General features: G+C 40.8%; 1 protein-coding gene across 1 annotated transcript in view; it reads right to left on the bottom strand.

The window, feature by feature from the left end:
- The window catches only part of LOC106648121, a 131616-nt gene extending 110501 nt beyond the window's left edge, over positions 1–21115 (bottom strand). Inside the window, exon 1 of the mRNA XM_023458307.1 lies at positions 20912–21115. Within this exon, the coding sequence (XP_023314075.1) occupies positions 20912–21002 (91 nt within the window). The 5' untranslated portion in view covers positions 21003–21115. The remainder of the gene's footprint in view (positions 1–20911) is intronic.
- Positions 21116–24904: the final 3789 nt, after the last annotated feature.

The following is a 24904-nucleotide window of genomic DNA, read 5'->3' as shown; positions in this document are numbered from 1 at the left end:
TGAAGTGATTATAAAAGTAGCGCTCAATATATGGGACAGAGGATGCCGTTTTGCAGTTTTATTTTCAAGATACTAAAATAATATCGACGAACCTTATTTGAAAAAGAAAATTCAGAGACTAGCGCAAGTATATATAACTTATTATGAAATGTCTTGCAATTAAGCTGTGCTAGCAGCACTTGGGGGCAAGGCGCATTTTTAGTGCTCCGTGAAAAAAGATGTAATTTTTGGGTGATAATTCCACGATCGCACCATAAAAACGGCCTACGAAAGCACATCTCAATGCAAAATACTTTATACTTCTTTTTTCATCGCGCTCATTTCTGACAAATGACTTTATAAATAGGAGCCGTCGAAAAATTGTTCGTATATGAATGACCGCAAAGCGACGACTAGGGTAGGTACAATAACTCAAGAGTGCGTTAATTTTCTGATGCCTTCAGGACAATTTTACTAACAGGAAGTTGGCTTGATATTGAAACACATATACGTCCATGTGGAAAATACGTATAGTCGCAACGTTTTTGACAGCAAAATGCAGTCACGATAATCCATGGGCAGATATTTCGAGGCTATTTCGCATTGATGCGTAAAATTTCGATCAAATGCAGATCAGTTAACGACGTGCGGCTGAAAATACAGCCTGCGCGCAATCACATAATACGCACGCGGCGAAGAGTTTATATATATAATGGCGGGCGCGTATCGCAGGCTATTTTTGTTCGCGAATTTCTGGCTCGCAGCCACACACGCAAAGCGAAAGAGAGAGAGAGAGAGAGGGAAAGAGAGAGGGAGCAAGTGAGTGCGTGAGTTATGAAACGCGCCGAGCGTTATATGGAACGGAGAGAGCATTTCGTCGGTGATATTATGTCACATGTATGCGCACACATTTACATGCACACTTAGAACTGACCTCAAAAGTCTAGCTCTCGGGTAAGCAGTGCAGCAAACGGTACTCTGAGAACAAATTAACGGTTGTATTGTCGAAAGAGAACGAGAACTGCATGGAAACATATCACAATGAAAATAAACGTCAATGGCATCTGAAATATAATTTTTTTTATAAAATTTTCATGAATGTTTACGATTTTACATTCAGTAAATGTGTTTTTTCAACAAATTATAATCACAATAAGTATTTTGTATAGAGAAAAATTTGGAAATACACAATGGAATTGATTTATCACGATGGAGTAAATATACATCATATTTGACCATTTTTGTTTATAATTAAAAACTTGAATTAGATTAAAGATTGTACAATTTTCGATTTTTTAGATCGTTAAAATTAATATTATATTGGTTCAATAATATATGCGTACAATTTACACTGTAATTTTAAAATTGGTTTAAAATTTGGTTGCCAAAAAGTCATACAGTAATAATCAGTCACGAAAATTATGATTCACGTTTATACATTAATTTATTCTCAATACTTTTTCAATGTACCGCATCACATATCTGTGTATTCAATAAAATTACTCATCAGCCGCTTTGTTATATAATTTATTGTTCTGTTCAAAAATATATATTCGCACCTATTTTATATACGTAGTAGATTATTAGATAATATATTTCAGTAATTTATCGTAAATTTACGAAAGCCCACTGAAATTCGTCAAGCTGCATAGTTTAATTAAATGTCAACAGAGGGTAATGCACATGCATCTATTACGAAAGAACGTTTAATTAGGCAAACTGTTCGATAGGTCTTGTTGGTCGAGTTGCACATTATGTATTATCGAACGTGGACGCTCGTACTAAATAATCTATTTTCTGCATTACTTAATTTATTTTCGTTGAGTGTTGATTTTTGCATGTACCGATTATTTATGGAAAATAATCGATTATTTGAAACCTTTTAAAATGTTCATGTAAATGACGCGGAGCATTAACAAATTAAGGATAAATAAATTTGTACAAGCGTTGCTGTTTTGGGCTTTTTCAAGTGTCGCAAACATTGAAGTTGAAAAATACCTACCAAAATCCACATTAATTTTTAATCTAACCGGAGCCCTCAGTGCGACATGGCCAAAAAACCACACGGCAGCTCCAAACGCGTTCATTATACATAATGAAATTCACGAAGCCAATGAAAAACCACGATAAAAGCAGGTATGCATATTTGCATGAGACATACACCACCACAAAAATCCAGCATCGCGCGAAAGAGATCCATGGTAAACAAGTAGAGTAGCAGTACGACAAATAAAGAAAATTAATTAAAAAGCAGAGAGAGTAACGAGAGCAAAATCAAAACCGCAAAAATGACTCCCTCGACCGCCAGCGTTGCTGCTGCTGCTGCAGCGATGTGCAACGACCAACACCAACCTGCACCGCGTATGTATATTAACGCGTTTCATATATAAAATAAAAACTGCAAGGTCGTATACCACACGGTTATTCGCTCGCATAAGCGCAGACTTTCTCTTTCTCTCTCTCTTTCTTTCTCACTGTCTTTCTCTTCTTCATTTTTTGCACACGGCATTATGGGAAAGAAGCAAGAGGTAAAAGACGAAAGAAAAAAGTAGCAGCGCGGAAGTACGCATGAAATAACACGAGCCCTCGCTTGCCTCGTCTTAACATGTCGTTGACTGCGTTACGTGCGATGCACTGCTCCGTCTCTCCCTGCCGCTCCCCTCCTCTATCTCGTTCATTCGCACTGCAACTTTTTTTTCGATGCTACCTGCCTATATGTATATGAGTAAGTGTGCGTACGAAAATTTCGCGGCTCTATCCGTTTAAGCTAGTAAAGCAGAGAAACCTGTACGTGTGGGAACTCGCACGGCACACACACGCAACTCAAGTGCTTCGATCCAAAGCAGCTTTCTTCGTTCTACATGCAGCAAATGCCTATGATTTCAGTTGTGCGCACGACGTACGCTGCTTCAACTTAAACTTGCCATAATCGAGAAAAACAAACTCGACTCGCCGTCCGTTTATTTTTGTAAAGCCAAAGCTCGAATTCTATTTGTCGCTGCGAGTGATCTCTCTTTGGCTCTCTTCAGCTCGACGAAAAATCATCTATAACATGCACAGTCGCTCGGACGAGAACAGCTAAATATTTTTTATATTTTTATTTGAAGAATCGTCAGTGTCATCCTCTTCTTTTAGAAAAGATCTGTACGTGCAAAGCTCAACCCAACAATAAACCCAAGTCCGAATGAGTTAACAGTTCGATTGTTTCAACGCCTTCAGACAAAAAAAAATACGGAGAGAGTCGGATAACAAAAAAAAAGCCAAAGAGAAGGAGAGATAGAAAGAGAAAAAGAGAGGAAAAAGAAAAGGAAGCCGATATAGCGAGACTCATAGCAGTTTCAGTCCTCGTACTGATAATTTTCACCCCCTTCCCGCAAGTACGCGCTGCAAAACTTTCTCTTTTACAGAGAAACAGTAAGAACGAAAGAAGAGAGACGTCAGCGGCAGAATGCTTGGTAACAAGAAACACGTTCACTGCTTTCCATCGACTTCACGACTTATTTTCTTCAAATCATAGACGCACACACACGTACACGCGAGGCGCATTTTCACGATAAACCCCCGTTTTTTACTCAGCTCGCAATGCACGCACACACACATGACCATTGTTTTCTCTATATCTACTTTTGCGTCTCGACGCTTTTCTCTCTTTCTGCACCTTTTCTTTCGTTTGCTTGCTCGCTCGCTCGTTCGTTTATTGGCGCGCGCATGTGTGCTGAAAATTTTGATGACCGGCAAAAACTGCGGCTGCCTTGGTTAAAATAGAAAAAATTCCGGTAAAAAAAGCCTTAAATACGTTATCGCTATACTTTAGAAATGTTTTTTCCGCTTCAGCTATTTATCGCATTTTAGATTTTAGCATCATTGGAATGCACACTATTCTTCGTTTGATTTCATTTGGTTCATTCGTCAATAAAAATAAATATTTGAATTCTCGCATAAGTTTGTAAAAATTTTCTCACAATTCACGTTGAAAAATAGGTATAATTTTAGATTCAATTCTAGTCCTCTGTTTGTTTTTTCACACAAATATTCCGTCGTTCGGTGTTGGACAAAAAGAATTTTGATCAATAAGAATTTCATTGAGCATCACATTTCAACTTCGTAACAGTGCTTGAGCGCCACAAACGCAGGTCTGGTTACACCTGGACTCGAAACTATTTTCGATCTACCTACCACTGCATAGGTTAGGCCCGTAATTTCAAATTTCGTACGATTTCCGTACTATTTTCTAATTTCTACAATTACGTGTACGGCACACGATGCGCGATTCGTTATCTCATCGGCGCATCCACTCTAACGCAAAGTTCGAGTCTTAAATTTCAATCGATACGTGGAAAGAGAGTGAGATGGGGGCAAGAGGAAGCCTGGAGGGGCATAGGAAAAAAGCTAGAGAGAGAGATCGTCAAAAGCCAAAGTATCAACGGTGGAAAACAGGCAGACAGAGCGTAAGATAGTCGCGTGCTCATGCCCATTAATCGTTTGGACTTTAGTGCGGTTCGGTATTTACTCTCTCAGCCCCACGTGCGCATACTGTACTCGCGTGTTCGCGAGCTTGCACACACACGCGCGCACATACACACACGATCTTACAAAGACGGCAGTGCAGCTAACGCAGACACTTTGGTTCGTTTAGACGAAACTTTGGGAATGGGTATCGCGTGCTCGCACTCTTCTGGCGCATAAGTATTACACAACTGAGCTATATATTATCCTAGCATATAAGGCAATCCTCCTTAGTTTGTCTCTGTATATCAGTAGATAGCTTTTGCGCTACGCCCGCGCAAACTTGGCGCATCCTTTTGATGCCTTTTAGCGTCTCTCTCCCTGTAGTTCCTATATGCAACTGCACATGTACTCTTTTGTTGCTGTACCGCCACCGAGTACTGTTGCAGCTCATGCTGCTTTTCGTGCTCTTCGGCTACTAATTTCACTACTACTAGTACTGCTGTTACTGCTACTACAACTGCAGCTACTACTACCACTACTACTACTAATTCACATGCATGTAGTAAACAGACGCTGCATACACATCCGGTTTATGGAGCTTCCTTATCCGAGTAAACTATCGTTATGTGCATTTGCGCTAGTATGCCGTAGCAGCGCAACACTAGCAGCGGTATTACTAGCGCTGCTGCTCAGGACTAAATTAATCGAATGCCTCGTGTTGCAAAGTTTGTTGCAAATTGAATGGCCGCTTTCTAAGTCACTACCCGTCCGCTTCATACGAGCGATATACGCGTGCAGGGATATTAGGGGTGCCGGTGCAGTTGGTGTGAGTTAAATACTGGAAGACCAGCAGTCATAATTATGGCCAATGTTTAACTGGGCCGAGGTCAGAAAAAAGCTCGTCTCTTAGATTTTCACCAATTTTGTCTACATTTTCTATCATTGCCCGCGATGGTCGCGATCTCAATGATTTCATTTGTGCATTGAGACTATTTCGTGCGGCTCACCAAGCACAATGAATTGCGGCAAATTAATTAATGAATAATGTAATTAACATTTGGTTAGGATAAATAGGATTACGAACTGCAGAATTGCGCAGAATATCAAAGACATTTCAAATGTTAAACAATACTCGCTGGAGTCAATCAAACTCATTGGGAAACTTGAAAATGTTGGTATTTACAAGATAGATGAAGGACAATTGTCCAAGTACACCGTCTGCTCGTCGCAGTGTTGCGTCATTCACGTATCGAATGATCGTTACCATTGAAGATTTAATAATAAATTACACGATGTAGTGCAAATTTTCTCAACAAACGGGGAGTTGCAACGAACTACACGACGTAGCGGTTAAACCCTCTGTTTTATATAATTGTGCATTAATGAATTAGGTGCTGCATCGATATAGCTGCACTCTCCAACTGCTATACATATTATACAACAGCATATATATAAAATACCGCAAAGCGCAAGTTTGTATACATTGATACATATAAATGGTGATGTTGGCGGTGGTGGGAAAACTTATACAGCAGGTTAAATTTATAGGAATAATTGCAAATGTTTCTCGTACACCCACCACCTTTTGTGCGAAAATTCTCGATTTATGCTTTTGACACTTTTCCAACCCTCAGTATTTGCGCGTATATGAGTATGCGTGTGTGTATGTGTGTATGTGCGCGGCATATATGATACGCGTATCACAACTGAATTGTGAATGGTTGTATAGGAGAAGCCGCAATGCCGTCGCCACACTAATGAATTAGTACGGACAGCGACTTAGCCAACAACGGCGCCAGTGAGAATATAAACCCCTCTTCCATGGCTACTTTTGCATCGCAGCCATCGCGCGACCACCGCACACGGCCACTGTACGCGCGCAGGGTTCTCCTCTCCTCTGACGCGCTCGCACCGGGGATGCGGATAATTTAGCACTTCGGACGTTGTGCCATTCAGCGGCGCCGGATGTATAGGAAAAACGACCCTCACGCCCATCTAAGTGCATGCACTCGCTCGTCCGTCTACCCAGACTTTCAATTCGACACTGTCGAATGCATTTTAATTATTGCAAACTAGAGGGTTTTCCTTCTTTCTCCTTTTATAATCTCCATCTCGCTCCATTAAGCCTATTAACTTTAGATACCTTGGTCAATTCAGCTAAAAGCTCGCCGTGACTATTGTTGCTGCTATTCTACAATTCAATTCTTGCGACCAATTGTCCACTATAATTGCATTGTTTTTACGATGCGTATGATTTAAATGCCGTATACGCAGTACGAATTTGGATATCTATTAAATCTTAATACGGCGGTTGGAAAATCGCTTTCGAAGGTAATTAGTTATTGAATACGTGAAAGTTATTTTTAACGCACCATAATCGAAAGGACCATGCGACATTATTGCTTCAGTCTATTGTTAAAAGCTGCTTACATTTAAGTCAATATAAAGCGAGATGTAGAAAAGTACAATAATGTTCCACACAAAAAGTCAATAAAAATTCGTTTTAGTTTTTATAAAAATCGTACCACTGTCTCACGCGTTACGACGTAATTAAAATAAATATAAGCCTTAATTAACATATTCATTCGGAGTGTTTGCCGAAGCTCTGAAAAAAGCTCAGCATCAGTAGCGAGTGGGCAAATTCATCAGTAGCCGTATCCGCTATACATACATAATACAATCAAGCTCGCACGCGCTCGCTCGTTTCGATAGGTGAGACTCAAGCCAGCCCTATACACGCACACGCATACACGCGTATATGCAAGCTCTGATAGCGGCGGTGGTAATGGTGGTGGTGGTGGTGGTGGTGGCGTCGGGTGTAAATTGTCGTTATACAGCAGCAGCAGCAGCTCAGTAAAAGCCTCGCCGCGCGCTTTACGTCTGTGCAGCGCCATATATACGTACCGCAAAAGGGCAAACAAAGTCCCAGCTATATTTACGCGCGCGTGCACTCGCGGAGATTCGCGGTCGACCAGCCTAAGCGCGCGCACATACGCGCACACATACAAAATCTTGTATGAGCTCGTGCGCGCAGGGGAGGGTATCCATGCTCTCATTATGTCTACATATTTGTGTGTGCGTGTGCGCGTGTGTGTATGTGCGCGCGTAAGTCTATGTAACAAGCAAACTGCTCTGGCGCGCATCGCGTCTATCTTTTCTGCAAATACCTCCAAAGCTAAATATACTTTTCATATACGATCGCGTTCGTATACGCGCTTTTATGCATATTACGAGCAGTATTGACTCCCTTCCTTGGGATAATTTCCATTTTCATGTTTCTAGCTGACAGCAAGCATATCTAGAATACGACAGATGCCTGCGCTGCTAGCTCGGAGGAGTACGGAGGAGGGGATGGTCGATTCGTTAGTAACGCAACTTGCGACTGGCGCTCCAAGCCTGCAGCTAACGCTGTTGTAAATAATTAGCAATCGTGCGTGTGATAGAGAGAGAGACCCGAGCGAGATACATCGGAGCCAGCGCTCTCCTCATGCACAATTGGATTTATACGATATGCAGTTGGCTGGATGTTTGTGTAGCCTCGCGCACACGCAAACATATAATACACGGATGCGAACGTACGCCATCCAGTTATTTGTGCAATCTATGCAAATAGTGTTATTGTTATCACATTGCCAAGCTCGCTGCAGGCGAAAATATCTAGCCGAACTCGGGTTTTGGGCACGGGTTTTTGTTTTAAATGCAAATCTAGAGCACAGGCTTAAACATTTATTTTTTTCATATTTTTTTTCGCGCGACTAGTTAACCGAAAATAAAGCAGAGGCAAAATACATATATGTAGGCGGATATATTTATACCAGCCGTGTAGCCTTGGTAATGAAACATTGATCAAAATGATATCGGCCAGTCACGCGTAAATATTTACATGCACGCGCAGAGGCTCGTGGAAGTAGCTGCGCCCACTGCGCTCCACATCGAGGCCTCGTGCGCACGCACAATGAGCAATGAAAGTGTTAAAAGTTTTAATTACGAAAAGTTTATCGTACAACGTTATTAAATACTAATGCTCAAATAGCATCTCACTCGAAACTTTTAATGCGTGCCGCGTAGAAGAATTATCATAATAGCATCTAGCGTTGTATATTCCCCGGCATACGCGTAGATAGCTTACACAACCCCGGCTCAGCAGAGCCGCCGCCGCGACTATAGTTGTTAGTGGAGTGCCATTTATCTGGGATTGCTCTTTTCTCAACTTATGTAGGAATGACGAGAAATAATTTTAAACTTTGTATAATTAAAGAAAGTTATAATTCACTACGAGCGAGCACTTATGTGCAGCTATCGCCTGTGTTGATTATGTCTCCACCTCCTGCTTGGCCGCCTTCTCGCATTTAAACAAACTCACATGAATCACTTTCTAACCTGAACTTGTGAAAGCATTTACTCCCTGTATATGTATATATGTGAGCGCGAACGTAATTACAGCAAGCCTTGTATGTGAGATTATTTAGTTCCATTTTTTCTTGTGAGAACGATTCGTTTCGATGGATTAAAGCTCTCGAGTTTCACGTGTTCTTGTCGTTCGATGTCTGAAATGCGCGAGTGAATCCCAAAACTGATGAAAGCTCAAGATAAGTTATGTACAACCTTCAATCGTTTAATTCTAAGCGATGGGTTAGAGCACCGCATTGTCTTTCAGCAAATCGCAAGTTCGTGTTCGTAAAGACATACAAATTGTATCAAACGCGATTTCTTACATTATTTAGAATAAAAATAAATCCTAATTTTACCGTTGGTACTACCATGTTACAATCTGAATATTGATAAAAATACGAGCACTAATTGTTTTATTCTTATCTTTCATAGGTTTTTTTATACTTGCTCGCTACAGAATCATTCTTTTTTAAAGTTCCACTTGAAATACTTTTTCGCGGTAATTAAATATTCGAATCCGAAAAAATACACGCCAAATTGACCTGTGGGAGAAAAACTCACAAATGAATACTTAGAAAAAGATAAAAAATTTTATGTTGTGAATTGGCGTGTTTGCAGAGGAGCGCAGTCAGGGGCAGTATGTAATAAAAGCCACGAGGTTTTCTATTTTCAAGCTCATCTGGTGAAACACACTGGTTGGCTGGCGCACCCTTGTGTGTTTCTCCTTTTCCTTCTCTCCCTTTCTTTCTCTCTCTTTCTCTCTCTCTCTCTCTCTCTCTCTCTCTCTCTCTCTCTCTCTCTCTCTCTCTTTCTCTTTCTCTCCCTCTCTCTCTCTCTTTCTCTTCCTCTTGGCCGAAAAGTTTTTGCTCGGCTCGCGCACGAGAGGAGCAGTGCTTCGTGTACGCGACTTAATTTACGAAGACAGCTGGCGGCAGAGGCAAGAAAGCGAGCTACTCGAGGATTCTTCATTGGCCTCGTGCGCTGCACTGCCTGCTCACTGAAGAGACTGATTACGTTTAGCTTCGTGCTCGAGAGTAATCGCAGGGGTGGAGAGAAAAACAAAAAGTCTAGGAAAATCTCTGGTGGCCAACGCAAATGACACTGTGTAGAAGGCTGAAGGTTGATCATTACTGTTTTCAGTAGAACCATTTTTGTTTCTTCTGAGATCGTGGCGTGGAAACAAAGCCGCTTAACCGAAAATTAAGGCTGTGCAGAAAATACTCTTCTAAACACGCGTTTCGATTAAATGACATTAATTAATTTAATTTGATTAATTAATTTAATTGAATGAGTGTTGTGGAACAACAATAGTGGTATCGAATCCTAATTTGGAGGAAAAAATATCTACATTCGATGGAATAAAACTTTTGAAATGAATAAGGCCTTTCTTAGTCTATTGATGCATATCCGTACACATGTACATCAACGTCTAATATTCATCGTTGGCCTACGTGCATGCGTCGCCGAGTATACACGTCGTCGACGTTGTCGCAGTAGTCGAGAAAACGACGTGTACATAACGGCAGTTGTCTAGAAGGAGCTTAAAGTAAACTACCCCGTACACAAACTAGCAACAGTCGGAAAGCATGGAGAAATGTGGTTAAGGTAAAAGACTGGCTTTGGCCTATCTGTACATGTATACATAGCGAGCGAGCAGCCAGGTAAGTCGCCGAGACGGCGACGCAGCACTAGGCAAGCGGCTAAAAGCTCCACGCGTGCGCATGCGGGGTGTAGGAATCGAGTTCGTGTCTCGCTTACGAAAGCTAACAAGAAGAGCGAGAAGCCGGAGCGAGGGCTGCAGGGGCCGGAGGGGAAGGGTTAGCTGCTGCAGCGCACTCTGCACACCTCCGCGCACATCTACACACCCACATGTAGGCACAGCTCGGAATATCTCAGATTCTCGACTTCTTCGCCTACATGTATACTTATCGTAAGCTATACACTTGCACACGTGTTTTTCTGTGAGTTCACTCACCCTCTCTGTGCAATGCATATACTGCGTAAGTGTGAACTTTTTTTTCGCTGTTTGAATTTTTTTCACAACAAAGACTTGCCTCACTTGTGTGTTTCGAAAATTTGGAATTCGTCCTTGCGCAGATGGACGCGTTTCTACAAAGGTAGATATTATACATACATGAGACAGACGAACTGGTAGGAGCGACGGGAAAAAATATGGCAGGTACGCTTGACGAATTCGAGAGACTCTGGGTGGCAAAAACGAGAGGACATCGTGGCTATGCATTTACATACAGCTATTTACCGCCCGTGTGAGTGTATATAACATCGAACACCCGGCAAAAGCTTTGGCCTCGAAAAGGAGAGAGATTTATGCAGAGTCGAGCTACCTCGACGTGACAAAAATGAGATGTGTCAATGTGCAGCAGCAGACCGAAAAAAATTGACTCTCGAGTGAAATGTATGTACGACAGTCATCAATGAAGAAGCGAATGGTTACTAGTAAAGCATTGCCTTCTCCTAAAAAAAGAATCTGCATTTACTTAGATGAGACAAGGTTTATTTTATTTGAATAGCAAAATAATCGAATCTTCACAGCTTTACATTATAAAAGTCTTGTCGAAAGTAAGAATGTAGCGCCAGGTGTGCAATAGAAAAGCAACTCGCAAGTTTGGAGACGACTTATCTATCTTTATGCATGGATGTACGAAGTTGTACAGAAGTATAGAACGCAAGTACTCGTACGCGCAGTACCTGCAAGAATGTTTCTTGTCGTCGAGTACAATGTACACTCCAATATGGAGCGGAGGGCGTCTAAACTCAAAATCTTGGCATCTTAACTCTCTCTCTCTCTCTTTCTCTCTCTACCCCTTCTTCTTTGATACTTCAGTTATGTCGTGGAACGCGCCTGTTACACAAAGTCAATTCTACGGTGGTTTTGAGCTTTTATATATACACACTCTCGGAAGAAGTTTATTCGCCTCTGTCTTTAAAACAATTCATTCAACTTTTACTCAAAAGTATGTTTGCTATTGTTATCTATTTAAATATCTAAGCTCGTGTGCTTCTATTTACTTAATAATCAATTTCGATCAATTTTTAAGGGCATATTCTATATATTGATTACACAAGGCACTTGCATTAATTGATCTGAAAATCGCATACAGTCGTCAAAAATTAACTTAGTTATATTTTTCGTGTGTATGTACTGAGCTTCATAATAAATTTGAATTATTCATAAATCTTTATCCGAACTCCGACGAGAATCGGAAATTTTATTAATAGATAATGAATTAAATTATGCCTCAGGTGGAAATATCATCTGGGTATTTTATTGGTTGTCTAAAAATGACCCTCGAATAAAAATCAAGAGTCACATAATCGATAATTCATAAATAAAAATAATTATTTCGCTTTTCACTTATAAAATCGATAGCGAAAAATGTGCAAAAATATCCTTTTTTAAAAAGTGACCAATATCGCGCAAGCTCGTTACTGTATTCATAAATTAACGCAGCTCAAGCTCGCTTATTTATATTTCCGATAGGCAATAATAAACGCTGCAATCTCGACTCGAGACCTTCGCTAGATTTTAATCGAGCTTGATATACGTATATGTGTATGTGCATGTGAGAAGGGGCCTAAGGGAGGGGGGTCATGCACGTATATATACATAAACAACGTACAAATGTATAGCTATATACTCGCAACAAAACCTGGGCAAAACAATAGTCTGCCGTGCGCGCGCCTGTATTGCGGCTGCGATCCTCCACCGTTATCCATCCCACTTTTCGAACATAAATCGTTTCTTCACTACGATGCCACAGCAGTAGCAGCGGCAGCAGCGCCAATAAACAGCAAAAGCAACATGAATAACAACAACAACAATAACAACAACAACAACAACGACAACGACAACGACAACGACAACAACAACAACAGCAACACTAAAAACATGTTAGAGCTCGTTGTTCTGTTCAGTTGCTATACTGGAGCAAATTTTCATCGCACTGCAAGGGTATGCGTTTGAGTGTATGAGCAAAATGAATTTATCCATACTCTAGGTTTGGCGCGGTAGATGAGAAAAAGCCAAAACGTTCAAGCTGGAATTAGTTTGATTATTCGGAGCCGTCGTTCTCACGCGAACTCCAAAAAAAATGGACTGCGCGAATTGGAAGAGAGAAGAAAAAAAAATTGAGCATCGCGCTGACTTTGTGTACGCGTATATCCGTGTACTTTTTCGCATACTTAATTGTCACATTATTGTGTGAACTGCCACCGTAACGCGATGCATAATTATTGAGACTTCCGTCGGGTATTCTCGCACGCGGACATGTGTGTACATTATGCGCGTGCCATAGCTACAGCCAGCGCTGGTCTAATCAGCCTCGCTCAATGATCATTATGCATAATATCCTTCTAATTTATACGCATTCCTCGTATTGTGTTAATTTTGAGATACGTATTGCATTTCTCCCATTAGCTTTGCTCGCATGCTTGCTTCAATGTACGTATTATACATATATTTCATAAAACTCTGCGCTGCGGCACAGGGACATTTTCCAATAATACAAAAAAGATTATTACGATAGACTCAAGCTGCGCCCCAGTTGTACAGTTCATCGAGTATCGGATGAATAAATGAGTTTTGAGAAAGATAAGAAAAATGTGGCGCAGAATCTGCGTTGATAACAATATTAGACGACACGACCAGCTCGTTCTATCCGACGATCGATCTTCTTTCAAACTTTTTAATGATTTTATGAAATATATTGTTGGAAAAACTTTGAAAAAACACAGCAAATCTCGACCGAGTGATCCAATGACGTTGACTCTCTCTTTAGTTCCGAGTTGGACGGATATTTTAACGTACGAGTTATTTCAATGAAGATAAACGCCTGCCTCGCGCTGAGGATCTTTATGGCTCAACTGTTTTTTTCGTAATAAGTGCGATGGATAAAACTAAATAAGGGGAGAGCAAAGAAAACTTTGAAACCAAGTCCAGTCCATTAGAATATACTTTAATGTTGATATTTCAAGATTGTCAAAAGGACGATTCTTTTTTCGAAACAAAATTGATTGTTAACATCTAAAATGTCTCAAAAATGATTTCATTCAAATAGTTGTTTTTATTTATCTCAAAGTTTACAAATTAAAGAGTATAGTAACCAAAGGGAAAAATTACTTAGAAATAGTAATTCTACGTCCCAATTAGGAGTTGGTGCGTCAAAGATGTAACGTAATATAGTCGAGATAAATAAAATTTTTTCTTAATACTTCTTTTGACAGTCAGCTTGAGTATTTAAAAGTTGACCCAAGTTTCTCGAGTAACATTTGGGATATACGGAATGACTATTAATTACATTTAAGAACCCAGGTTTTTTCATATAATTTTAGTTTGAAACTGATTTTTCAGTGTTTTGATTATTAGTCTCATTTCATAATTGTGTCTTATACATGAGCGAAAGATATGAATGATCGGTGGTGATATCGAGTATCGATGGATACTAATATAATAAAAAAAGATAAGAAGTTGGTTAAATTAAAAAGAACGTTACATAAAACATTTTTTTGTCACTAGTAAATTTTATAAAAAATTGTGCATATTTAAAATTGAATAAAGAATAATGCATTTTTCATTATTTATATTATCATTGATAAAAATAAGAGGATACAAAAAAACTAAACTACATTTTTTTCCACACACACAATGGAATATTTGTAATAAGTAATTTGAAAATTTCTGAGCGAGCATCTGGCAGAGAAGTTGCATAGCTATTCAAAAAATGCAGTTTAATAATTTTCAATAATACATGATTCGGTTTTCCATCATCGTTAACAGATATAGATCCTCAAAGACAATGGAGTCGAAGAGGTGGAGGAACAAGTTTAACGATAAAAAAAGTGTACACGCTCGGGGAAAAATTGGCAAATCGCTAGGTGGGCAAAAACGTCTCTCAAGCGTATATATACTGATGGGTTTAAAGGCGAACAAGAATGGCAGTGGCGCTCGCGCGCGTGCCCCGTCCTCTCTCCGGTCTATGAGGTCACGAGAAGGCGGCATCAGCAGGGTATTATCTGTGTGTGTGCGTGAGTGTGTGTGTGTATGTGCGTGCATGGATATATGTATACATAGGTAGGTAGGTACTCGAGTCTCAAGCCAGGGAGAGCGGAAGTGAGAGTCAGTGCTGCGTGACGATGGCACGGCGCGTTCGCTCGAGTACTACATAGTCGTTTGCTTGCCTCGTCGTCTTCTTTTCGCGCGCGCACTCTTTTATACATATACTAGCGCCCCGTATGCGAATATACACACACACACACATACACGCGCGAACTCTGCACGATAAAAGTCAGGTAAGTTCTTTCCCATGCATTTGTTGTTCCCTTACCTTGACGTGCGCGACTACTCTTGATGAGCCTTCCTTTCTCTCCCCCTCGAGCAGCTCGATTGTCTATATCGCTTTGCGAATCGTTATGTACTTGCTTGCTTTGACTTATATCTAGTCTTCTCGAAACTTACGTATTCTCTTTTTGCAGCGCAGGTAATAAAAATATTGCTGCTTGCGAGCTAGGTCGCCTTGTGCGCGCCTCTTCCGTAACGAGGTTTGTTTCGTAATTTACGATGAGAGCAGGTGGCACGCATAATATACTTGAGACATTTTCCATTTTTTATATGAAATTTTGTAAATTCGTACGCAGTTTTGAACAATTTCTACAGCTCGATACACGCAACAATTTACAATTCGTTGAAAATTAACGTCACTTGTATTGGATAGCACATAATTAGATTTAATAAATATGTTGAATTATATAACGCGTACGAGTTGTAAATGCTCGTGCGTAATAGGGGTCGGCGAAAGTAATTATATTTCGAGTTCAACCAAGTTTATGTTGTATTCAATTTTAAGACTTCCACTAATTTATTTATTCCACTTGGGTATTTAAAACGAAAATTCAAAAGTAGCGATAATCACTGACAAAAACATCAACTTTTAGGTGAACAATGAAAAATAACGAGTCCTTTACGAACGTCGAATTCATTAAAGAATTTTACCGCCAAGAATATTTTACAGGTTGTTATTTTTATATATTTCAAAGATGCCGATGCAGTTCAGGTTAATGTAATTGTCGGATACGAAAAGTTAATTTTATCCAATCGGTTTTATCGAGCGCATGCGCCATTTTTTTCTCCTTTATCTTAATCGAGTTTAAAACACGTTCCATATATACAACAATCGCATCCGACTGAATTTTCACGCACATGTAGAGATTCCCAGCGGTGCGGATTTTGAACCTCGCCTATTTTATGTGTGCGTATGTACTTCCTCATTCTGAAACGTACAATACACTCTAAGCTCTTCCCGTCGTCAGGTAGCTGTTGCCACGTGTGCATACATGCGTATGCATACACACACACACACATAATAGCGGCAGTGCAGCGAAGACCTCTTCAATTATCGCTCTTGTGCGAAACGTTACTCTTTTTCTTTTTTCTGAGCATATTACACATGTAAACGTGTCTTTGTGATATGTATGCGAGGCGACTGACTCGGAAAACTCGACGGTATTATATTATTTTATATATTATGCCGTGTGTATAGCGCGCGCAAGAAAACGAAAGCCACGCGCAGCGGCAATCTCATTCACAGAACATTAGACATATATGAACTGCTCTTAGTAGCGTCGAACAGGTGACGGGGAGCCCTAGCTGCTGATATTACATTTATACATTATTTAGCAGCTCGCGAGCAAGCTGCCTCTTGACCATCCTAGCTTCCTTTGCTTCCGTCGTTGCCCTATGTGTAAGTATAAATTACGCCTCGGTTTTTGCTTTTTTATTCTCCGAGCCTCGAACCTTATTTACTCGGATCTTCCGACGCTCGATTCCGTGTACATGTGCACAAGAAATACATATAGGTCCGTTTTGTACGTGAAAAATACGCTTTCGAGTCGTTGGCGATGCCACTGCATGTAGACTGCGCCGAGGATATATGGTCCATGACGGGCAAAAACGAGGCAAATACCGGGAGAACATCTGCGTCGACGAGAAAAGACTCGCTGCTACCATTTATTTCGCTTGATCGGTGATTATTAATCCTTGCAGTGACACAAGCCTAGCGCGTTAATTTTCGGGGATTAAATAATCATTCTCTCTCAAAGTATCGATGCGCTACAAAATTTACGCCACTTTAATGCGCCCAAAACGGTATAAGTAAAATTTATTTCTTTGCATTTCTGACGCATTTTAACAATGCTTTTGGTTGTTAAATAATCCGACGGTTCTATTATCCATATTATAAAATAATAGGTCATCAACAAGTGCTGCGGATAATTTAGCCACGCGCATCGACGCCATGCAAGAGCCGAGGCATGCTAATCCTCGCTGTAGGGCCGTTTCATGCGTACATTCATTTATAAACTGCTCCAAAAACGAAAGCTTGACAATAAACTTTCTGGCAGTACAGGCGCGAACCAACTTGCACCAGGTATATCGCATGTATTTTACAGCGAGCGAATATATAGATATTCACATATTAGCCTAAGTTTCATTTAAATATATATATATATGTGCGCGTGGAAGGAGTGAGGGATGTTCGCTCGAATAAGAGAGAATATATATCGTTGTTTAAAGTTAAACTCGAAAGCGAAGCTTGTCGTTATGAGAAGTATGCAGCCCTAATGTAGTCTGTATGTGCGTGCACATGCGCGGCTGAGAATCGTTACAACTAAGTAAATATATGCGCGTATTTAATTGGGAAGCAAATAAGCACGCGTATGTTAGCATAGATAGGCAAGGAAGAAGTAGATTTAGGTTCCTCAATTTCACTCATCCTCGTCAAATATTTCGCAAAAGATTTCACGCCTCTTCGAATTTTCCCAAGCTCAACTTATGACGCGTATTCGCATTTGATTACCAATTAAAGCACTAGAAAGTTTATAAGCCCACGCAGGCACGTACGCGCGAGCCGAGCAATGGTAGAATGTTGAATGCGCAAAGCTTTGAGGGAAAATAAAAAAAGAATCGATTGCGATTCCCTGTGTTCAAAGTGAGCAATGCGAGAGTGCTCCGATTGTACACGTTATATAAACGCGAAAAATGGATTTTCATGCAGCTTAAATGTTGCAAGTCAGCAGGTCAAATACACCGTGAATTGTGTATATTTCTCTCTTTCTCATTCTCTCTCTCTCTCTCTCTCTCTCTCTCTCTCTCTCTCTGCGATTGACTTTTCACTGCTATCCTTTGCAAAATAATTTCAGCAATTCAAATTTAAATTAAATATTAATTTTGTGCCATTAAAAATTTGATCATTTTATGTTTTAATTTTTGCTTTCTTTGAGCTTTTTTAATATCCTGTACAAATTGATACTTTTTTCCAAATTATTCAAAACTACCTGACTTATGAAATTATTCATTTTGCACAATTTTTCTGAAATATTCTCGAAGGTTCATACGAAACAATTATAATAATGATCCCCAACAAAAAGCTACTCTAAGCAAACTATGAACTTGAATTGTATTTTATCTGAGCTCTGCAATCTTTTTGCCCGTTGTTCTGCGTTACCCATGTGAATTGAACATTTTTCCCAGCACTCGACGTGTACTTGTATTCGAATATTGCACAGACTATTTCTGTCATTCTATTACTTTACTGAAAACTCTGTGAAGCATAATCATATTTGTCGGAGGTCACAAGTTGCTGCTCTCAAAACTAAAGAAGTATTGCCAAACCGACAAAGTTTATTTGTTTTTTTTTTGGGAGTCCACACGATGTTGTATTAATTTAATACCTGCTAAGGTGCTGCTGTCTTTTAATCATGATAACTTTCTTATGAAGTAACTTATTTTTAGCAGAAAATAATTATTTCAGAGAAATAGGCAAGTGAGCTCACTCATGATTCAAAATTAGGAATCGTTGTTTTATCCGATTTTCTACAGTCCATGTACATAACAAGAAAATCAAACAGAAGATTCGCGTATCGTAGAGTTAATGAATGATAAAATCAGGCAGGCGCGAGGTTAAAAACGAAGTTGAATAAGAAATTGGTAATGTGCTTGTAAGTATGTTCACTCTGACGAGCCTAGATCGCGTATAATAAAAGAAGAAAATCTTTGGGGCTCTGGCTGCGATTTCAATAATGCAGCTTATATCTCTCCCTCTCGCTCTCAGTGCCCGCGTGTGCCTCGAAACTTTCCGGCGTCGTTGAAACATTCGCTTGGCTGCGCAATTCGGCGGATACCGCACGACGAGAGCGAGGGAGAAAGGCTGCCTCGAAGATCTCGCGCTGCTGTTGCCGCTGCGCTGTATACGTATACGTGTACACTCGGCTGCAGAGTATTGCACTACGCTCGCAGCGTGTATATATACCAAGAAGCGGAAGTGCACGAGGCTGGAAAACTTTATCTCTGCCAGATTACCCCGTTTTGTGCAAAACAAAAATAGGCGCGCGCGTGCACCCCCGCGCAACGGAAGAGAGGAGTTGCGCGAAGGAGATGAGAAAAATGTTAAACCCCAAAAGTCGAGCCGTACTCTCTTACGGTCTGGCTATATGTATTGTTCGCCTGCACGTATATATACACATGTACGAATTTGCATTCCTCAAGGTGAATGAGAGAGACGCAGTAAGCTGGCAGTGCATCGACATTGCCGAGCTTGCGCAATTCGTGCGCTCGTGTTTATTCAGCGTAGTGTATAAAAAAAACATGTAAAAAAATATGCGTGCACCAAGCCACGATGAGAATTAAGTATTGCGTATAGCGAGGATGATAAATGAAAGAGAAGTAGTAGGAGCGCGGGAAAAAAAGGTCCAATTACCCGTATATACGTATGATATACTCGCTTTGTCGTCGTCGTCGACGATAGCAGGCTTCTCCGATTGCCGCCGCGGTAATGAATTTCATTTTCATACGCGATGCAGAGAAACATTACCACCCGCTCGCTGCGCGTACCGGCTCGAACTATTTTTTTAATGGGAAAATTATTTCATTCGTTATTCTAGTGGACCGAATGCGCAGTATTATGTGGGATTCGTTATTATAAGCTCGATCATTTTCGCGCTCTCTGTTATTCAGAGAAACGTTTACGAAGGTATGAATTTCATATCCATTTCTAATGTTTCTACATTATATACATATATACATGAAATTACAACTTTACTAGTTTTGTTTTCACGTCTCGCTCCAACTACTCTTCTAAAACTTGCACGTGATTTCGAGCTTTTCGCGATGCTCTTAAATAACTTTGACATCGTTCGCGCGACTTACAAATAAATCGATGTAAAAAATTTACAAACAAAACTTTGTCGTGAAAATATAAAAATAAAATAAAAATATAAAGTTATATTCTCCACTTTGATGTTAATTGAGTGGTACACGTAGCTGAAACTGCGTCGCCAGTATCTGCGTAAAATAAAACACTTTGGGGGTGATACTCGGATCCAAAGTTGCAATATTATACACGCAGAGAACAAGCCAGTATAACAAGTCCCTCGTGCCTTCGCTGCGAAAGTTAGTCAGTCGTGTGCGCGCCGGGCCACGCGAGTTTCATGCAAACATCCCTCGCTGCTATACCTATGTAGCTCCTATGAGCTATGCATACATTCCGATGAATGAAGCTCGAGCTTCCAAATGTGCCAGAGCTGGCCTGCATAATCGTCGTTAGACTGTATTTTTTATAAACTCTCGAGTGTAACTCAACTGAAAATGTAAATATACGAAAACGTTCCGGGGGCTTGCAAGTACACGCTGGAGATTGACCTAAATTCGCTCGACGGAGTGAGAGCTACGTTGCTCGCGCGTACACATTCTCGCGCGAACGCACAAACACACTCGCACACGTGTACGATGTGGAGCAGTGTATACCTACGTTGCCGGTGCGGGCGATTCAAGCGAGCGACGTCAATTATCAAAAATATCGCGCGCAACTGGGAAAATTAGAGCGTTTATCAGGGGCTTCGACATAAATGTCGCGCTTTCCGAATAAATCGACTTTCGCGTCACGTAGCGCCAGGGGTGCGATTGTAAGCAAACAAATTCCAAGAAACGCTCACACACATGCGCCCGCGATTGCATAAGGTCGACATATTATTCCTCTCTATGTATGTGCTATAGGGTATCTATGGGTTCTCGGAAACTCACCTCTGCAAGAGTCAGCAGCTAATAACAGCAGTAGGCCAAGAAGCCGAACAAGTTGCATCATTATAGTGATTATTGTACGGGGCTCGTGCATAGTTGGTAGCAGTAGTCGTGGAAGTCGTAGCCGGCACTGCACTGCCAACTGTTTACAAAAGCACGACGTCGATTCGTCGTCGAATTCGCCGACGACGTCACAGGTCTCAAAAATACACGGTTGAACTTTGAAATCGCGCGATTCGGAGGATTTCGACTTTTCACCAGTTCCGCAAGGAACGACACGACGTTTCACGAATCACCTGCTACGATTGCTGTTGTCGCTGCAGTGCACGTTCCATTCGGCTAAGTAAGTAATTTGAATCACAGCGGTCACACACCGCATACGAGTATGCCACGAGATCTCTCCTACTTTATCGTCATCCGCACTGTGTATCATCAGCACATTTGGGACACATTATTCGAAATCAGTAACGAACGATTCGACACACTTTGAAACGCATAGCGAACGACGCTATTCAAAAGCCGAACTCAACGCAACGGTTTTCGAATCGAACTGTTCGCGCACAATTTTATTGATACTTCCGTTTGGACGATGAGAGACAAGCGAAGGTGCAGAAGTCACTTGGTCGATTCGACACACCCGCGCGCTCGCCTGGCCGGGAGGGAGCTGTTGCGCTTGACGCGCTCACGGCTCGACTGATTATCTGCTGCACTTGTACACACACTCGGGCTTCTGCTGCTGCTGCCATAGGCGAGTTCGTCGCACGGAGGCTCGCCGCCGCCGCCGCTGCCGTCGTTGGCTGCTGCTGCTGCTTTGCGAATTGCTGTACATGCATGTGTCGACTGGGGCTGTGTGCGCGAATGTGTGCGTGTGCGTTAGTTCGCGCTTGTGTGTGTGTGAGTGCGCGCGCGCCCCAGAGGCAGCAGCAGCACATCAGCACGCCGGCGACCGACCAGAATAGCGCACCCGAGCAGGAGGTAAACGAGTCTGCGCAAACGCTTCTGCGCATCCACCCGCTCTGCACCTGTCGCCCCGCGCGAGCAGCTATGTTATATGTAGTGTAGCACCACTATATATAAAAAACTACGTGCGCAATTCTTCCTTTAATATGTGGAAAACTGCTCGATGTTTTTTTTTTTTTTTTCATATAAACAACTTCTCGTCACTTATGTGGGACATACGTATATGCTCGTTCATTTATCTCGAGATGAGGATACATTACCAGCAGGGCTTGGTGTTAAATCGAACTGCCGAGATCGAGGGTTGACTATAGCAACTCTCCGCGCATTTCAGAATATTCCGGCTCGGTTTCCGATCGTTCTTCTCTCTCTCTCTCTTTCCCTCACTCTGCATGTGTACGGCACGTCGATGAAAAAATTGCCCGCCTTCGTGTGACTATTTATTCCCGATGTGTCAAACGTTTCGTTGCTTTTTCGCTTTATCCGTGACCCAAAATTCACTTTGACGCGCGGATTCGAAAAATAACGTTTTTTTGACTTACTTTATTTAAAAGCTGTTTTTCCTTTAGCATCAAAAAATTCTAGTCGTGCGCTACATAATATATTTGCTTGAGAAATAAATAACTTTATATTCGAGCGCACATATCAAACGGGTAGCACTTCATGAATATTTTACGTATGGAAACAGCTTATGGCGCGTAAAGTCGGTACTGCCCTTTACGATTCAGTTCGCCGGTGCCTTACACCCCGTGCGTAATTTTTATAAACACACGTTGTTTACGTTTCATTGCCGAAGTTACGCGCGACTGACACGGTGTGAGATACAATTCGCGGGAAAAGCTAAATGCAGCTCGTCTATGGTGTATTCTCGACTATTGCTTTTCTTATATCCATAAGCTCTGCTCTACAGTACTTACAGCGAAATACACAAGTAATATTGTATATATATATTTGCACAAATTTACATGTTCTTGTGAAGGGGAAACTGATTGCAGCTCTGGAATCGTAATGTACATATCAAAGCAATTGTAAAGCAAAATTACAGTTCCTCCAACGCAACGACATTTTCACCTAGGGCTCTGCGCTCGTTTTATGCTATGGCTTTATGAGTAAAAAAAAACAAATAAAAGACGCATAAATCGATTCAAATGTCTGCAGCTGCATGCAAAAAAGAGTAATGGAACATGTGTGTTTATATTGAAGCCTTATTTGTGATCTTTCGCTATAAAAGTTTGGAAAATTTATTTTATGAGTCACTCGCTGGGTGTTTGCTGATACTTTTTTTCTTCCATCAGAAGTGGCTTTTTTCTTAACGAAAATCACTGATTTCTATGAAACTTTCCCCAAGTCACGTAAGAGACTCGCGAGAAACTGCGTAAACTCTCAACAAACATCGTCTAAGCTCTCATTTCAAATAAGTCGTGTATGTTTTGAAATATATAAGCTCTACCACGCGAATCGCAATAGGTTAAATAAAAGATACTGCATGATCTTTTTCTAAAAAGTACATTAAAAAGGAACCTAAACCGTTGATACTTTTAGAGTGCACCCTGATTGATTTACAAAGTCTTTTGATTAAATTTTTAATTTTGAATATTCTTGCTTATATAGTTACTCAGGAAAAATTTAAATATTTAAAATGTTTGATAACGAGTATACTTGACAATTTTAATTAAAACCCATAAAAATGTCAAAATACTTTTTCATTATAAAAAAGCTGAAAATCAAAAAACAAATTGAAAAATATGTTCATTTACATACCAAATTGCAACTTTTAACTAAATGGCTTCTTCGATGGTTGGTTCAAAAAGTACATTTTGGTTGCATTCAAAGCATGAAAATTGATGCAAATTCCATGAAAATAGAATAATACTTTACGAGATATTTTCCACTTGCCGTTTCTTTCACTGATACTCGCAGCTGCAAAGTTGATAAATCCTCAGGTTTAAATTACATCTCTGAAATCACTTGTGAAGCGAGCGAACTGAAATTGAATGAAATTAAAAAGAAAACGAGGCGAAAAATACGTTAGAGCCTGAGCTAGGCGTTTAAATGGCATTTTTCTCATCCCGTAAGTACTCGTGTTAAGCTTGTTCGAGTGTTCAATCTCCCGTGACGATTCAAAATCAAACGAGATAAGACGTATCGAGTCCGCATTCGACGCGCGCACTCCCAGAGTAACCAAACGCTATTATGTATAGCGCGACGCGAAGGAAGACAAAGCAGGGCTATATTTCTCATTGTGCAAGAAATCTATAGACCGCCGAGACGAAGAAGGAAGAGTGAGAGAGAGAGAAAAAAAGAAAGAAAAAAGTCACGTTGGCATTATGTATGTGTGTGTGCGCGAATGCGTGTGCGCAGCAGCACCTCATTAGCTCATCGATACGAAAAAGGCTTCGATGCACTCGTCCGTAAAGTGATCGAGCGCGATCTACGCCTGTATGTAAGTCGTTCGAGCGTGAAAAACTTCCTCCCCAAGGCTCCGCTGCCTTCATATAAATATATACTTACACCGTTTACAACTCCAACTTACACATTATTTTTTGCCATTTATCGACATTCTACCGACGCAGCTCGCGCAGCCGAACGGCGTAACGTGTACAAACGAGGCAGAGGAAAGACCGTTTAGAAGTCGATGCGGCTTTATTGCAACGATCAGATTGTCCATTTGTGTTTATATAACGAGCTAATTATTATTGCAATGATAATAGCTTTTATTTTTTCCTCTCTATCCCTTTTTTTATCTTTTTTTTCCTCTCCCTTTATTCGCCCCTTTTATTCGCGCAAACACTCGAGATTTCGCGCTAGACTCTTACACGTCGCGGAGGCTCGATATTTGCTCCCTCGGTGTTTTCTACTATGACTAATTAGTATTATTACGAATTCAATTGAAAGCCCTTGTCGATATATCCGGCGTACATAAGTGTATACTAAGTGCGTATGAATTTTTCATTGGCACGACGGCAATTCCGTGGGGGGATCTGGAGGGTGGCCGCAGTCGAGCTGCGATTCTCTGAAAAATCGAATGCAACGTCGAAG

This window comes from Trichogramma pretiosum, unplaced genomic scaffold (genome assembly GCF_000599845.2).
Source record: "Trichogramma pretiosum strain Unisexual culture from Peru unplaced genomic scaffold, Tpre_2.0 scaffold48, whole genome shotgun sequence".
Classification (NCBI taxonomy): domain Eukaryota; kingdom Metazoa; phylum Arthropoda; class Insecta; order Hymenoptera; family Trichogrammatidae; genus Trichogramma; species Trichogramma pretiosum.
The sequence above is the reverse complement of the archived record's forward strand: the minus strand, read 5'-3'. Positions and strand labels throughout refer to the sequence as shown.